This window comes from Anabrus simplex, chromosome 1, assembly GCF_040414725.1.
Source record: "Anabrus simplex isolate iqAnaSimp1 chromosome 1, ASM4041472v1, whole genome shotgun sequence".
In the NCBI taxonomy this organism is placed as follows: Eukaryota; Metazoa; Arthropoda; class Insecta; order Orthoptera; family Tettigoniidae; genus Anabrus; species Anabrus simplex.
The window spans coordinates 1,805,222,962-1,805,242,004 of NC_090265.1; the positions used below are offsets into that span (position 1 = coordinate 1,805,222,962).

At 38.7% G+C, this 19,043-nt stretch overlaps 1 protein-coding gene across 1 annotated transcript in view; it reads right to left on the reverse strand.

Annotated features, from left to right (window-relative positions):
• The window catches only part of tsr (Cofilin/actin-depolymerizing factor homolog tsr), a 134,914-nt gene extending 116,433 nt beyond the window's left edge, over positions 1 to 18,481 (reverse strand). The window contains exon 1 of the mRNA XM_067138553.2: positions 18,325 to 18,481. Coding sequence (XP_066994654.1) covers positions 18,325 to 18,327 — 3 coding nt within the window. The 5' untranslated portion in view covers positions 18,328 to 18,481. The remainder of the gene's footprint in view (positions 1 to 18,324) is intronic.
• Between the last annotated feature and the right edge of the window lie 562 nt (positions 18,482 to 19,043).

The window sequence follows — 19,043 nt, forward strand, 5'->3', positions numbered from 1 at the left end:
CAAATTCCTGCAGACTAAAGCAAATGTATGTTAAATCTTTTCGACTGCAAGCATGACTTAATGTGAAAGTATGAATTATTAAGGAACCTATAAACATAATATTCCAATAACTTGTGAGAGATTTATTAAAGAAATAAATCATCCATCCTCCAATGAGGGTGACCATTTGGATCCAGAATACACACTCTAAAGTGAAAAACATGGAACTATAACCTGAATAACAACCTCCCACATCTATCTTCAGCGTATCAGACCATATGCCCAGGAACATCCAAACCATTTTCACTTCACTGTACACATGCTTTTTTCCTTTCTTTTTTTAAAACCTATTAACCAACATGTACCATGACCCTAGGAAGCTACTATATTTACCAAAATTACCCTAAAATTACTTTAGATATGATTCAAAGTAATAACTGCATCTAATATATAGCACAATGCCCTTTACTTGTGAAACTTATTAACCTGGGCAGTTTGAATTAATTCAGCAGATGGTGAAACACTGCATCATATTAAGGGTAGATGCAAAAATAGGGCTAATAAAGGTCAGTTTAGTAATTAAATGAAGCCTCAAGAACTATGCATTTAGAAACCAATACATCTCCACAATTGTGAAGCAAAACTATTATAACCAAATATAATATCCAACCTGTGGAATGTTCTGGTCAGAGACAAATCAGAAAAAAAAAAAAAAAACTCAGCTTGCAGTACTTTACATTAAAAACTGAGCATCAACATGCATAACTATCAGAAAGTGTTCAAGTCCCAACAACCATTTTTTCTGCAATGCAATCCTACAACCTCATGAACAGGTGCCAAGCATGTACCACAATAGCCAAATTATTAGCATGAATGAAAAGCACAAACTGCAGGGAAAGTCAGTTTAGAATACAATTTTCTAGCTAAGAGTATCACAGAGGCCTATTTACATGCTTCTTGTGGACCTACAAGGACTGTACGCAAGAAAACTGGAGCAGATTTCATAGGATATTTACCCATATAGGCTGATATGAAATTTGACTACAGTGGTGGAAATATTTATTGCATCACCATAAATTACGATGTATTTTTGTCTTTTACACTGCTTGCTTCAGGTTATACAAGTCCCATTGTTGTCAAACTATTAAGGCAAGAATATGTCAAATGTTTAACTTCTCACATTTTTCCAAAAATACAGACCTGTGTTAGTTTTCACAATGAAGCCAGTGTTTATACAGTCAATTTGAGTTCAGACTTTGCAGTGAGAAGATGGGCAGAACGAATTCTGCTAGCAAACCTGTAACTTTCATCCACAGAGCTTTTGACCTGACTAACGAAGTTCTTTGATTTTTTCCCCCAGCTATGAACAATGAGTGCACCTGTAATTGATTTTGCAGAGTCCTCTTGTATTAAATCTGTTACAATTGTAAAAAATGGGACGATATAGAAATGTCAATCAGACGAACATATTACTGTATTTCTTTTACCTTCCATTTTTTGAGGTGCTAATTTTGAAACTTGACTGGCTGTGGTTTCAGATGTTGTAGACAATCAGTTTCCACTCCAATCCCTATTTTTTCAGGCGTGCAGCCTTTTTCCTTCGAATGGTTGAAACCTTCCACCAGGTTTAGAAAAGGAGTGAACCTGTTCAGGAATAACTCCAATGCTTGAAGAAACAGAATCTGGCAACCGTAGTTTGTCTCCCGAGTCTTCGGCACTCTCACATCGTTTGCTTTTGCGTAAGCCTAGGCTAACTTCTTGCATTTTGTAGTCAGCCCATGAAGCATTTGAGCTGCAGTTAAGCAGTATTTTGTTGTTCCTAGTCACAACTCACTGTTTTTGCAGTTGCCTGTGAACAAACAATTACTTTCCAATTTGAGGTTCTTGTCAAGACATCTAAGAAGCGTAGAACAAGTTGCACTGTATGTCTTCACCATATCTTCCACAGCCATTATGATAACACATTGCTGACCGGATGCTTGAGCTTGTCACATACTCTGTGGACCGGACATCTTTCTACTAAGCATACTAGGGTGCACTCTATTATAAAGAAGTACGTAAATATTAAACCAGTCAAGATTTTATCTTTAAAGTTGGTATGGGTACTCAACCAATGCCCTTAGTAGTATTCCAATATATCTAAGATAAGCAAGCAAATGCGTGTTAATTCAACAACACATCATTAATGTTTACATCGTTGTCGCCGTCTGAGTCATTTGAATAAATAAACACACTAGGTAAATTAGGATGTGTAGAGGCTTGAATATCACTTCCACCATCACTCTCACATTCAGTTTCCACTAATTCATTATCACTATATCCATTTGAACGATCATCGGCATATAATTCTTATCGTCAGCTAACACCGTATTCCGCGGGCGCTCCATATTGTCATTGACTGAACCCGCAGAAAGAAAGTCGACGTTTCGAAACTAAAAGAATAAGAGGCCGTGAATAAAAGAAAAGTGGCAAATATATATCTACAATTTATTCTACTCAATGGGCAAGTTCGAAATAGTTCAATATATGGTCAAGAGATGTCACAGGAAGACCGAAAACAATGTTGTGAATAAAACAGATTTCTTGGGGCCCGCCACCTACCGCTGGCGAGCGTACTCGGGGCCCATCACCCATGTGTTAACATTGATGCTTTCATGGCCTGTATTTTTAGACATGATCAACAGCTATCATGATCTTTCAACAATTAAACCCAGTTTTAAAAAACCCACAGGTATGAGAACAATGGTAACAGTTATCTAACCCCAAAGTGCACAATTGCCTATATCCAAAAAACGTTCAATTTACTACTACAATTCAAAACCATAATTTGTTTGTTACTGTCCAACTGAATTAATAGCCATGTAGCACTTAGGTTTAGATAAGTTATAAAGCATAAGGTTTTATATAAAATTACAATATGCTGTCAGTCTTTCAGCACATTAGTGATTAGAAATAGTACACTACCACCTGATCTACCCTGCTGGCCACCATTTTCGACAGAAGACTTCGACGACTTAACGATCATGGCCACTAGGTGGGCATGATATGACTTAATACTTTGTGGAGAGAAATACTGTGGTAGTAAGACACACCTAGCACATGTAAGCTAGGAGTTGAGTAGGGAGGTAGTGACATGTAAACAATCGAAAATGACCTATATTAGAGTTTAATCCACAGCTTTTGGGGTCGTTGAGATGTACAGTGACATCCCACGTGACGTAAGTACAAGTTCAGCCACTACCCTGCATGGGGGCTGACAAGGAGTGAGAAAGAAAATGCCCAAAATGACCCACACTATGTGTGTATGTTCCAGCGTAGTGTAGGGTTGGGGGCTGGGAGAGTTCTACATATAAAAATCATCAAAAACAACCAATATTGGTGTTGAATCAATATTTTCCAGGGTTACAAAGATGAACCAACACTCTGGATGCCGTTTAAGTCCAAATTCAGAAGGGATCAAAATGGGGGAGGAAGAATTTAATCTCACAGTTTTCGGGTTCGCTTAGCTGATTGGCGAGTCCCAATGGCAGCTAAAAATCGTGTTATCTACAGCACGGCGTGTTATTACTTAGGCCTATTTGAAAAGATCAACTACTTCCCAGTCAATCTGGACTGCCAAAAGACAATCTAAAACTAAAACTTCAAATTAAACTATGCTTACAAAATAATTAGTAAAAACCGAGCAGGTGGCTCCGCGGCTTTTGTCACACAGCTGTCAGCTAGCATTCGGGAATAAGCAAGTTAAAGCCCCACTGTCAGCCGCTCTCAAGGTGGTTTTCAGTCGTATTTTCACACCAGGCAAATGTTGGGGCTGTACCTCAATTAAGGCCAAGGTCACTTCCTTCCCACTCCAAACAATTTCCTATCCTGTCATCATCATCCTAGACCTATCTGTGTCCGTGCGACGTAAAAATGCAAAACAAAAAGTTTGTAAAATATCATTTGTCACAATAAAGACTACCTACAAAAATACACTTCACACATACTTAACAGATAATGCAATGCAAATCCTGGTCCAGCTCTATAGCTAAATGGTTTTGCGTGCTAGCCTTTGGTCACAGGGGTCCCGGGTTCGATTCACAGCAGGGTCAGGAATATTAACCATCATTGGTTAATTCTGCTGGCATGGTGGCTGGATGTATGCATCGTCTTCATCACAACGCGCAGGTGGCCTATAGACGTCAAGTCTATAGGCCTGCATCTGGCGAGCCAAATATGCCCTCAAACACTCCCGGCAATAAAAGCCATACACCATTTCATATCAAGACATTAGATAATCTATTTATAACGAATGCTGAGGAGCAGCACCGGTCCCCTAGTTCTATATAAAATTACCTTACAAGTTGTATATTCAATCAAAACTCATTGTTATGTTGAGTAGTCAGCCCAAAGACTGGTTAGATGCTCAATAGTTCAGTCATCATACTTAGGAAGTTTAATCCACAGAAATTGCTTAATTCCTTACAATAGTAACAACCTACTATGCTTCTTTCCTCATGGAATATTGCAAGCTTTGCAATAATGACAAACTATGGTTTCTATTATGCTTCTTTCCTCATGGGATATTTCAAGCTTTGCAAAAATGACAAACTATGGTTCCTATTTTGTTGCTGCCAAATGAATGGCATAGGTGAACAAAAAGAACCTTGGACGAACATACTTCCTACAAACTACCAACCTAACAATTCATCCAAAGATGAAGAGATCCAATTGTTGCTTTGTACAGTTCGTAAATTGTTAGAAAATTTTAATGTATTCATGTAACAAATTGTTTTTAATTGAAGTTGCACATTTTTATAATTTTTGTACATATCACCTAAAGTAAGGGCCCCCATTTTCTTTTGTAAAAAATAGGAAGATTCTCAGTATGTCATATTTGTATATATATTGGTTCCAAATGTTTTAACTCAGAAAAGACCTGGGTCTTGACGTTAAGACTGACGATGCCCAAAAAAACAGGATGAAACATGTACCTATGTAGTGTATACAAATCACTTAGAATTTAATCACAAACAGTGAATTGTACTGAATTGGTGGCTACAATAAATTTTATTCTAATAGAATCTTACTCATTGTTATCTTCAATACGAAACAAACATGAGATTAATTACTTGTAACGAGCACAAACAACAAATATTTGAGAATTACATTTTAGGCCTTCCCCTGAGCTACAATTTCACTCAGTGTGAGTACAATTATTTATGGCCTAGATTATAGCGACTTATGCCCTGACTTTGCATACTAATTTTCATTAAATTCTCTTCAGCTGTTTTCTCGTGATGCGTGTACATATATACAGACAGAAATTACGGAAAATTAAAAACTGCATTTTCTTGTTACTGTGGACACGACTGATACATAAATATCACCCTTTTTAAATTCTGGGCAATGTACAGATAAAACTCATACATAGATTAAGTCAAGCCCAATGAAATGCCCACACCAACAAAGCTAACAAGTGACATTTTCACACAATAACAGGACTAGTTGAATAAGGAATGACATTACTAGAATTGCTCATACCTCAGTTACTTTCATTTTTTCAAAGGAGGAGACTATAATTATAATAATTTTGTGTGGCTATTTCGAGCCGAGTGCAGCCCTTCTAAGACAGACCCTCCAATGACGGCGAGCGGCATCTGCCATGCGTAGATAAATGCATGTTATTGTGGTGGAGGATAGCGTTGTGTGTGGTGTGCAGGGATGTTCGGGACGGCATAAACCCCCAGCTCCCGAGACAATGGAATTAACCAATGAAGGTTAAAATCCGACCCGGCCGGGAATCGAACCCGGGACCCTCTGAACCGAAGGCCAGTACACTGATCATTCAGCCAACGAGTCTGACAGGAAGAGACTGAGGTAGGCTCAATGAAATTAACATTTGTTCTAGCCAATACCAGAAGAGATAGTGAAATGAACATTACATCTTACAAATTTTTTAAAAACTTAAAACTTTACGATGAATATGGTCAAACAGTCTTCTTTTAAAGAAGTACAGAATGGCTTTTCAGTGCACAGAAAGTAGCTACAGTAGAATTTCATTCGTCCGGCACACAACAGTCCGGAATGCCCGATGATCCGGCACCAATCCCGGATTTTTAATGTTATTTTGTTTTTTGTGTTTGTGACAGTTAAAGCACACGGCACGGTTCGAAACCACATGGAAGTGTCCACTACGGGTCTGTTATTGCTAAACACAATCGACATTGTTGGCTGTCGCCACACACAGGTTCAGTGCATTGTTTTGATTGCGAGCACTTTTCGCTAAAGTACTTTCGTCTTGCGATCTAGGATCCGTATTACAGTAGTGCAGTATTGTAGTGAACATACATATCAAAGTGCCCTGTGTATGTTTTCCTGGTATTTAAGCAGTGACAATGTTCTCAAAACTGAAATATTCTTCAAGTTTCAAATCAGGAGAGAAACGTAAGCACGCAACTCTGACCATCAACCAGAAACTGGAAATCATCAAATGCCTGGAGAATGGAGAGAATGGAAATATTTTGTCGAATGAATTGAATATTGGCTCTTCAAAAATTTACGACATTAAAAAAACAAAGATTTTACTGAAAAACGCCAGGTTACAGCTGTTTTCGCTGTACGCTTTAACCGTTATCGTAGTAAGAGGTACCGCCAGATAGTCCGGCATTTTCGGTAATCCGGCACCGGGCTGGTCCCGATCGTGCCAGACTATCGGACTTCTACTGTATTTAACTTGCTGTACATAGAAAGGAATGTTGAAAATGAAAAATGTAAAGAAATCAACTGTCATAACAGAGATTGTTCAAGTGTCCTCAATGGTCAAGTGTCATCAGTCTCCTCTACACCTAGAGGATGGGTGCCTAGTTGTACTTCCTATTAAAACAATTGCCACCACCACCTTCCCCCACACCAGTTATTTAAGTCTAAAAGTTTTGGAAAGCAGTTTGCTTTCCCTATATGGATTTTTTTTTTCCACAGCTATCATACAAACAATGGGAAACAACCAGTTAACACCGCATGACCTACACCACATGCATTGGTCGGCATTCGAATGGCAGCCACCTTGGTGAGAAGTCAGCAACGATGTCTCAACTACTGCGCTCCAAGTACATTCTTTAGTAAATTCTACAAGCACTATATCCCTTTCAGACCGAGTACGCACAATTGTGCGGGTTCGTATTTTGTTTATCCCTGACCGTATTTTATGTTTTTTCGGCGCTAGACCGGACTGCAGTGATTGTGCGGGACACGTGGCGTCTATTTCAATTGTTTTTAGTATACGCTTGACCGCCAGGGCGAAGGAAGAAGAGTTTAAAAAGCACAGTTGATCGGCGAGATGGCGAGAAGCAGTAGTGCCAAAAGTAAGCATTTATTTATTGCGTTTATATTAATCTAGAAGCTTTACTGAATACCGGAATATATTCAATGAAGTGTGTACATTGGTTAGTGAACGTAAATTTTGAAGATACATCATCGTATGTGATACAACGAAGTTTTGAATTTTGATACGCACAATTGTGTGGGTCCTTTTTTTCGGATGTTGGTTTTTATTTTGTAAAATAAACTATCAATATGTGTATTAAGGAGCATTTTAGTTAGTTTTTGACATACAAACAAAAATTCACGCCTCCAGTTTTCTTTCAGGTCTGAAAGGGATATAGAGCATGTTCAGGACATGTATCCAAAACTGTAATATCACTATAACCTTCAGTCAAAGTATCACTAAACATACATTACAGATACTTAACATTCAGTGTATCAAAGGGTTAGAGTATCTTAAGGTGCTACAATACACAAATTCTGGGAGGACGCAAACCAAGCGCAGAATTTATGGGAGAGTTTACTGTGAAAATTATCTACTATGTATTTTGAGCAAACATTAACGAGCGTAAGTTTGATTATGGACAAATGAAGCAGTATTGTTTGCTTATTAATACTTATACAACTCTTGTGCTAAGGTACGGATCTAATACGTGTACTTTGTATTCTAGATATCATGGTAACTTTCGATAATCTATAATAAACTATTTCAATTCAAGATGGACCAAAAATGAAATTCTTGACATTAAATCTACGACCCGGTTTCAAGGCATATCAATAGTGTGTGTGCGCAAGCAAAAAGGTCTCTAAACCCAAATGAGTGTCAATGAAAAAAAAAAAAAAAAAAAAGATACAGTATCAAACTGATAGACCTACCCTGTGTTGATCGTTAGCCAGCAATTTATGTTTACACACTAACACAGTGAAGGACAATATACTGTATGTGCATTGTAATTGGTCGTCGGGCCCATTACAATTAGTAGCGCAGTCCTCGCTGTTTCCTACTGTTTTTGTTTTAGGATTATTGAATGTATACAAGGTGTCTTCCAGCAGTTTTAAATATTTACTGAGCGTGTCGCTATCTTGAAGTGCTATGTACAGATTATAATTAGGTCAGAATATAGATTAGTATTTTAATTTGTGGATAAGTTATTGAAGAACCTAGGTGCAGTTATTAATTTTTTATTCATTTTCAGAGGGATAAGAAAGCCCTATCAGCAGAGTACCAATTTTATAGCTCTATAAACACGACCTGAAGGAATATTTTATGTTCTACCATTTTTATTATTATTATTGCTCTTGTTAATATTCTAAATTGAGGGATCCTATGATGACCTCTAGCACCCATTTACTTGCATTTAAAAATTATCATCAGTATCATCTATTTATTTTAAATCTCATTTCATTGGAAGTCTCCTAGTGATTATTACATTCAACAATGGTATAGTAAAACTTGCTCAAAGATGAACTTTAATCAAGCAGAAACTTGTCCACTATGCAATTTTTTCTTGGGTCCCAGCTAAGCTTACGGCGTTGTGATGTTACCTTTGCATAATACAGAATCTCAACCCGGAAACTGAAACTAATAATGAAAGGAGTTTTTAAAATCTGCTTGAACAATACAAAAATTATTATAAACTGATGTAGTCCTACGCACAATATTTGTGCATTTCTGGTGCTGGTAAGATCAACAGCACTGTATTGAAAAACTGAAGCCATCAAAGCACCTGCCTTTATCTTTTCACTGAGACACTTAAGGAATTTCTGAGGGAAAGGCCTGTAGTCAGTCTCCTAAGATAAACAGGTACAGACAGACGAGGGAACGAATGAAGCACTTGAAAATGCATTAGCAATATCCAACTTGTATCAAGCAAGGAACATTCCCAGCGAATCATGCAACTTCAAATGAAGTGATTAACACCTTATGCCGCATCACATTTTCGATTCAGCTACAGGCCCCTGTAGTAGTGAAAAAGGTCTACGAAGAGGGAGACGAGCAAGAAGATGATCAAAACAAGATTTGAATCCACAAACAGGCCTTACAGAGTATTTGTAACAGAGCAATTTGCCATTACATCGAACTCTTCCACACTTCTTGACCTAATGTAGTCAGCTCAGGACTGCATTCAGAAAGACAATTACAAAGAACAGGAAACAAGTTTCTCTTTTTAGATCTGTTGAAGAAAGCTTAGTGTTGTGAAGTACTGGTACTGTACATAGTGTGTTGTGATAGAATCAAGTTTAAGGAGTGTACATCCAGTGTTGTGAAATAGTGTAATATAGTGTTGTGATAGTGCCAAAATGATCTCTATCATACTGTATATAATAAAGTGCAGTAATACTAATTTTAAAAATCGGTGTACTACACGCATTAATCTGGATAGCCAAGCACCATGAGTAGGCAAATACAGGCAAGGTCTAAACTATTAAAATTACCACATACTGTATCGTGTTTTGTGTGGCGGTGGTGGTGATTGTTGTTTTAAAGCTAAATAAACAATGCTTGTTTTGTGTAATGTGGAAACTTGTCTAATTCAGGGAAAAAACTGGTCCCTTGAGATTCTGCTTAGAGCAAGTTTTACTGTACAAAATTTAATATTTTGATCAATGTAATTTTCTCAGTGTTAGAATTAATGCCCAAGTGTGAGGCGTTTAAATATTTCATTTTATTTATTCATATTACAATTGGCACCTAACAGCGGGGCAGATATTTTAATTATACTACAGTTTATTCCAGATTCATTTTGAATTCACCTGAATGAATTTTGATTGTCTATTGTGTCCATAACATATAGCAGCCCATGTCTATCCCAGCACATAACCACCTAGCACCCATGATTCTTAGTAATGTCTGGTAACATCCTCTTCGGCTGATAATGACACTATAAGCATCACCAAGCTTCAGTGTTATAACTTTTGCTTATACCTCTGGTAGTTGTCACCTAATCTTCAAATCCCTTCCCAGTCATTGCCAATACAGTATTAAGAATGAGTAGAAGGTAAAAATTCTAAATAATGAATTCATTATCTTTTAGCACCTAATGAGACCGTAACCGATCAAGGGAGTGATCATTTTGTAAAGCAATTTTTTGAAATTGAGATCTGAATTCCACAAAACATGGTCAGCTCGTAATATTTCGATTTTATGGCAGAAACAGAAGAGTTTAAAAACATCCAGATTTTCTCTCAAAAATATAATATGGGCAGTCTCAAGGTAGATGCAATCTGTGAATACTTTCATTCTTAGAAATTCAGTTTCATTTAGCAACAACAAACTTGTCTACAATCTTCCATGCATTCTATTATTGGCCATACTGAATGGATTCTAATCATTCATGAACAGTATTAGCCTGTGTGTGTTCCATGAACAGAATTAGAGATTACTTATCACACACAGATGTAGAAACTGAATTAGAAATTATTTCAGATGAAAATCAAGTGTGTTGTAAACAACAATGCTACTGAAACTGGTACTTCAAGCAGGAGTAAAATTTATATTAATTATACAAACAAGAGTGCAGCTGAAGAAAATTTGTGGTTAGATGTAGCAGGTTAATGAGTGTCTCACACTATATGAATAACTGCTACAAATATAGAGCTTGGACAGCCTAGACCAAGATAGAATCATTCCAAGGTTATGTGAACGAATCGTATCCACGAACTCATTGTAATTTTTGACCTAAATGAAGCAAAATAATAGCTTTAACGCAAATCAACAGTAAAATTAGCAGTAAATTGATTAATACCATTATTACTAGAGAAACATAGCTCGTTGATATGTAACTATACGTCTTTTCACAAGAATTTAATCCTGATGTAAACATGGTATGCCCACGCCTCTGCCAAAGAAAGTTTTGATTCGCTGAGCGTGTAGTACTGACCTCACCCCGTCAATGTCTCTTGTTCGGACGTACAGGGCTGTACATCGCATACGATAAGTGTGAATATCTGAACTTCTAAATAAACGACTAAACCTGGATTCTGTTCACTTAGTTTGTTTCCTCTTTTGTGCTTCACTACACGCGATGGTTGTATCTCTTGCTCCATTTCTCTTACTATGAATACCGACACTGACTGCTGCTGCAAGATGCAACACCTTATCTCCACGCTGTACAGCTTGGGACTTTCCCTCACTACAAGAAGACTTCTTGTATTACACCAAGCCTTGTATCTTAATTTCTCATTATTTAATCACTATTTTATATATTAAAAAAACATATATACCTACCAGTATATATGACAACTATTTGATTACATACTCTTCCAAACTCTCTAAATGTAATAAACTAAAATAAATTAAATGCCACGTACTACTTTCCTTCGAGCTTGCATACAGTCGAGTGAGTGCGACTGTTGTTCCTCCAATCAACTACGTCTATGACCACATGCAAAGGCAATATACTCCGCATACTTGTTTACATCAGAATTAAACTCTCGTGAAAAGACAAACAGCAACTATTTCGCTGTAGACATGACTCTTCTATGGTATTCAGCTTCACCGTGCCGTCTTGTTTCCTTCCTGAGGTCCAGGGCTAGACCAACGAATGGAAGCGTCTATGAATTCACAATATCTTTGTCCAGCGCGGGCAGTTTGAACGGGAAAGTTTATTATAACACAAAAATGAGTTTTGTTGAAAGAAAAATAGCCTGATCCCTGGACCAATAATTATGTTAAGGAGTTATGGACACAAGTCAACTCGCTCCACCAAGTAACATCAAGCAAAGCAAAGAAGTTAAGTGAGCAAAGACTTCACACACTGAAGTGTTACATGAAAAAAAGACTTACTGAAGCGCTGCGACGTAGAATTCATACTCGTGGATACAATTCGTCCACGACCCTCATTCCAAAAACTCGTGGAAACTGCGTGTGTGAAATTGAAAAATGAACACAAATGGGGAAGCAAAAAGGAAAAGGGTTCAGAAAAACTAGCTTACCAGAAATTGTGTCCAGGATCTCATTTTAATTGGTGCAACTAAGGACAATGAACCAGATTGTCAAGAGCTTTGGAGTTCGCCATATATAGCTGATATAAGCCAAAACCGCTGATTTGAGACTCGGATTGTGCGACAAAAGTACGAGCGCTCATTCCAAGTTTTCTTGAAAGAGAAACCATGTAAAGACAGGATCTTTATTCGAATTCTTAGCAGCAATGTATGCACAGTATATAAGCTCGTAAAAAGATAGCTACAATTCCTGGTTTGAGGCACCTGAGAAATTGTTGAAAGTCTACAGCTGCAACAAGAATGCAAGTGGGAATGTTACCACCGCCCAGTTAGGAAATTAGGATATGGTTTGAGGGCAAAAGAAGGGGGTCTAGGGGTGTAAGCCACTAGGTCTAAATTCTGGCTTGGTGAGGAAAGCAACAGGAAACTACCTCGCTCATTTCCCTAGTACGCTTCTTCAGTGATGCCTAGGCCATCTGTGACAACCGATGGCACAGCTGTTGAGGATCCCACTAGCGTTAGCGCTGATGGACTGAACATACATACTCCTTCCTTGTACCCTAATGAACATATCTAATAGCATATGACAGCACCAGAAGTGAACTGGAGATAGCGGGCTTGTGTAGCGTAACCGATATGGCTTATTTCAAAACTGGCCATAATCCAAGTCCTGTCTATCATAGGTCCGGTGCCATAAATTTCTGGCCAAATTTCTTCTCATCCACTTTGTACAGATGTCAGCTATTCCTCAGAGACTTGTGTGTTCGGTAAAGTAAAATGTATCCTGAGATCTACGAGGAAACTCTTACCAGAGTTTGATGAGTGCTTTCACTTTCTCTAGTGTGTACAGATTCTTTACAGTAAGGTGTGTCCAAATAGTTCCAATGTCACATGCACAATTTTAGTTCTGAACAATGTCATCGCAATTTCTAGACCAAGGAATCTAATATAGTCTATTTCATTCATTGCCAGTATCGCCTTCTCTGCTACATGTTTTGTGCAACATTTACCACTTGTTTGCAATGTGATCCTTAAATATTTAAAATCTGACAATATTGATTTTCCTCTTCTTGATAAAGATTTCTGCCGACTCAGGGGCTATTCCTCCATTCCTAAAAACCATCATTTTAGTCTTAGCCGTGTATATTTCAAATCCATTTGACACCATTCTTCCATACCATTTATGGAGTTTTAAAGTTTTGTGATGTCTGCTGATCTTATTACTACATCGTCCGCATAGGAGAACCAAATGTCACGCCTTAGGCCTATATGGGTAAAATTTTTCCTTCCGCAGGCCAGAGTTTATAACATTATAAGGAAGCTAAAATAATGCAAATCTTACTTGGAATACCTTGTAGAGGAGAGATGTGTTCATTGCGATGTCTAGGAACCCACCAACCCGTCCCCAGAAGTACATTTACTTTCATAACCTAATAAGAGCAGCAGCCGCCATCGGCCATGGCTAGCGTAACTACTCGCATCCTCATTGGTGAACGTGAACGGAATGAGACGTCATTGCCATCAATGCTGATAGGTACAGTGTGTTACCAAAGCCGGCTGAATAAAAGCACAAAGAAAAAACACCAATCTTGTTTCCTCATGAAACTAGGTGCCTTCTAACTGTCCAGACCATTGGTCTTGTCCACGGCAAGAATCCTAACCGTCCAGACCAATCGTGTTTCCTCACGAAACAGGTGCCTGACGCGGCTTCTAACCGTCCAGACCAATCGTGTTTCCTCACGAAACAGGTGCCTGACGCAGCTTCTAACCGTCCAGACCAATGGTCTTGTCCACAGCAAGAATTCTAGCTGTCCAGACGAATGGTCTTGTCCACAGCAAGAATTCTAACTGTCCAGACCAATGGTCTTGTCCACAGCAAGAATCCTAAACAATAATCACCACCAGCAACAGTAAGTATCACTCATTAGTTCCTAAGTACAGAGGTTGGCAGCCCTGATCGCCTCTCAGCAACATTCTCCTCAAGCGAGCAAACAAACGACAGTCGTACAGCTGAATGTAGCAAGTGCTGGGCTGCGGAAGATAAAATTATAATGCCTATATACCTAAGCGAAAGATGAACGTCAGCATATTATCTACAAAGCATACAGATGCCAAAGTAAGTGATTATTTCATTATGATAAGAAAGCTCAACTATTTAGCCGTGCACATGTTGAGTAACGTGAAAGCAACAAGTAATTTACAAAATACAACAAATATAAAAAGTCAAGCTAAAAGATCACCCTCAAATAGATTTCTTTCATAACTCAAGTGAAAGGACCCAAAAGCAAACTTGTAGCTCTATAAAGTTGGAATTCAAGAGGACAAATTGGGACAAATATTTGTCTATAGAAAGAGGGGTCAGAGATTGGAATAATCTACCAAGGGAGATGTTCAATAAATTTCTGAATTCTTTGCAATTATGTAAGAAAAGAATAAACGTAAACAGGTAGAGAATCTGCTACCTGGGCGACTAATCTAAATGCAGATCAGTGATGACTGATACAAGACTCTATACTGTATTGTGATCATACCCATGGTAACTCAAATTTTACTTGGAATCCAAACCACAAGGACATTTTCAAAATCTTGCAAGCATTGACTGGGACCCAATCCACAGCTGCCATGGTGAGAAACCAGAAGCAACATCAGTCAGTAGTGTGTCCATCCCAGAAGGATTGTAACAATATGTTAGTTTCAATATTGCTATTCTTACCTAGAAATGATTATGGAGAAGAGATGTGTTCATTACACCTGCCAGGAACCAAACCACCCACCCCTACAAGTACATTTACTCTTATAACCTAAAGTCATGGTCCAGGCATCATTATCCACCGCTTCTACTACGGATCACGGGCACTGGCTGAGATATCAAACATTAAGATTGCTTGCAACATTTATTTTTAACTAGTTGCTTTACGTCACACCGACACAGGTCTTATGGCGATGATGGGATAGGAAAGGCCATGGAAAATGGTGTGAAAATGGGAAACCACAGAAAACCATCTTCAGGGCTGCCGACAGTGGGGCTCGAACCCACTGTCTCCCGGATGCAAGCTCACAGCTGCGCGTCCCTAACCACACGGCCAACTTGCCTGGTGAGCTTGCAAGATTACGAAGTCATTCGCACCAATGAGGAAACAGTTTCCAACCACTGCGAAGAAAAAATGCCAAAGAAGCCCGCACAATTCCTCTTTTAATCTCGGTGCTTACAGCAAAGGAAAATAAAAAAGGGTCATTTAGTAGCTGTAACGTATTTGTAGACATCCAGGCTAATTTGTCATGAGAACAGTGGCCCCCACCGCTGCGCAAACTATCCACAATTGCAAGAAAAAGAGCCATATCAAACCAACAGTTGCAACATTGCTATTCTACTTACCTCACCACTACTAGTGGAAAATCAAGTATTAAACTAAGGACAGTCATTTCGCATGCGCCACATAGTGGTGCCTCGTGTTACTAACCTTACGGAGCGGACTCTATAGTCATGCCCGTCACTCAAAAAGATCTGTCGATACAATTGCCTAAACGTCATATTTCGTTGGACATTTCCTTAACAGTTGGTAACAAATTCGCTGATCGCTGGCAGATCGTAAAGACGCTCTTATCGGCAATCGCGTGAACTAAAAATAAAAGAGCATCACCCGCCGCCGAACACCCATGTACAGCGAGCGGAATGAGTACACCAGGGCCCTAGTAGGACCAGACCATTGGTTTTATCACTAGTTCTAACGTTGAAGTCTTGTTTAGCCTGCTGTGACATCATCCAAGCTGCGCTATGCTGAATATCTAACCTCTCTAACACCGAGCCATGCAATGTTGGATTACTGTATCTATATTTGAAGCAGCGTAGAAGACAGAACCTTCTTTTATGTTTGCCAACGACCCACACAATAGTTAATAAACATTACAGCACAATTAACACTATAAGCAAGTGAATGTTCCTAACATCCCTGCAACTCAGACCACACACAAAAACTAACATCCACTCCAACAACTGTTTAACCCAGACAGTAACACGTCTATAAATATCGCTTTAGTTACACCACACGTTTCGAGGCCGTGTCACTCAAAGCCTATTATTTAAAGTTACATTAAAGTTACCAGATGGAATGAACAAAGAATAGAGGCGGTGGAGGGGATAACTCTCCCCTCCTTAAGAGGAATAGATGGCGCATTCATTCGCATAACACGTCAGAAAAACGTATGGAGTTACTGTCAGGGTTAACATAAATGGGAGATGTCACCCACCCTTGTCAGAAGGTTTGCCTTACAAGGGCTGCACAAGGCTGGAAATAGCCACACAAAATAATTATATTATACCACAAGGCGTGAAATATGTAGAACTGTATGTTCAGCACTCCCTGGGTCCAGGGTGTTACAAAATATTTAGTTAAAATATGGATCAGTGAACTGTCATTAGGAAAAAATATAAGTATTTCCCAACATAAATGTTGGAAGGATGAAAAACCTCCCATCACTATACACAGCCAATACTAGCACAGAGTGTAGAACTTTGAGAAAAAATTGTGGAATGTAGGTCACTAAATACCTTTAGGCCTACAAACCACAATATAATACAAAGGATGCACAACAATGCAGCCTATTCCAACTATTTGAATTTACATTGACTTTCAGAATTAGGTACTGAACTGGCATGGACAAACTAGAATTCACCTTCAAGTACAATTGCTCTGGCCACTGATCTTCAGAACATCATTGTGCTCTACTGGCTTAAGCACTTAAAATTTACTTGGTGCTACCACCAAAACGTGCAGAAAATTGATCTACTGAAGGATATGTGAATTAACACAATTAACTCAACTTCTGTGCAAAAAGGAAGCGGCCCAATGATTACAAGATGTAAGGTAGCATTGTGACCATGTAGGATAACCATCACTAACAGCTGAAATCCATGACAAACTGTTGGATACCATGAAAATTCTTTATTCATCATTCTGCTGTCCAAAGAACAGTCAACAAACCTAGGTCTAACCTATGTTATCTACTGCCCAACCCCACAGTTGTTGCACTAGAGCCAGTCAGAAAACTAGCTTAGAACCATGTGGCATAATTTTAACATTCTCCTTCACAACTCGTAGGCCAAGAGCTTGTACATGAATTAGTAACGGATCAGATACAAAAGTAAACTAAGGGAGACTGGGAATTTAACATAAAGATGACGTCATCATAGATAAGTTAGGGATACTCGACAAATATGACTTTGCAAACGTCAACCAGAAATCGTTACCCGCCATGTGCGATTTCGTCGAAATAAGATGCTTTCTAAGGCAAAACAGGGGGGGAGCGGAGTTTAATCAGGAAAATAAGTTTGCCTACAGAAGCCCAACACACGCCGGCGGGCACTAAATATATACAGAACCGTGAAATATGCCACCGCTCTGCAATGGGATCAATTTGAATACCGCATTATGCTGACTTGTTCTCCTACAGATCTGCAGTCAACTTTACACCTGGAATACTATATATAATCCTCCGAGACACATGAATAACTGTTTCTAAAAAGCACGGGAACGATAAATGAGAGAACGTCTTACAAAAATGGACAATGAATTGTCGATTAAAAAAGGACACGAGAATGCTCCCATACTATCCATAAAAAAAGTTACGAGTACATCAGATGAGGAAAATAAGCTAGTTGCGCTAAAGATATCCGATAAAAACTAGTTACTTAAAAACCACTGGAAATTCACCGACCCAATCTACGAATGTTAGTGCAAACACACATTCTCCACCATGCCAAGCTGTAATTATACAACAAATGATCTGAATCGTGTATCAGTTGTCAAGATACAGCAGTCAACCATGAAGCACACAAGTAAATCTCGAAAACTGGTAGTTAGTATAAATATCGGTAGCATTAAGAGAGCATAAACAGAATCAACTGAAACTTTCATAAACATTTATCATCTCGGGGAAAATTTAAATTTGGATAGTAAAATGAAAATGGCGGCACCGGCATGCAAAAGCCCGGCACAACGCTAGATAATTTCCTGCTACTTCGAATTGTACATAAAGATAGGATTTCACAGAGCCCACAATTATCTTAGACAACAGTTGACAGTGATTTGGATAGCTCACCATCGCCCCTGAGAAAAATCCACTTCACGTTTAATCGCCACACAATTGCCACCACTCGCTAAGTTCACACTACACAAGCAGAGGAGGGTGTTTCACTAATGACTGACTGGTCCACACTCCACAGTGCAAGTCGTGCTTTGTATCAATGCGCAAAATCAATGGCGTACATTAGGACGCTTCTCATTGGTTCTTGCAAGAGGTACATCCCATATTGCTGAAATTTGGACTTCCAATGAGCTTCCGTGACTCAGCAAGTGATGTAAATGAAAATATTTCATAAGCCTGACAATCTATTGACACAAGGAGATAACTTGATTCGCTTATTTGGCAAAATTATTGCGCTGTGTAACGTAGATTACCGTCCTGCAATTCTTCTCCCGTACCAGGAACACGTTATCAGTAAGAACTATTTGTTTGACGCCCACTTCGCGTTTTGTTTTATGTGATGCGGTTAAATGTTAACTGTTGTTTGAAGGCAATTAAAATTCGCGATATTAGCAGAAAATTCATTTTTTTAAAACAGTTTCCTGTTGAATCGTTTTTCTGTCCTTATCGTACAAGTCGAGCTTCTGATAATATCCAGTCCACCATAAGTACACGGCAGCTGCGAAATTCAGCACGTAAAAGCGATCTATTCATCAACATGTTGAAAGACATCAGCCAATCAAAAATAAGTTGAGGGGGATATTGCCTAATATGGCAAGGAGGGAAGGATAACT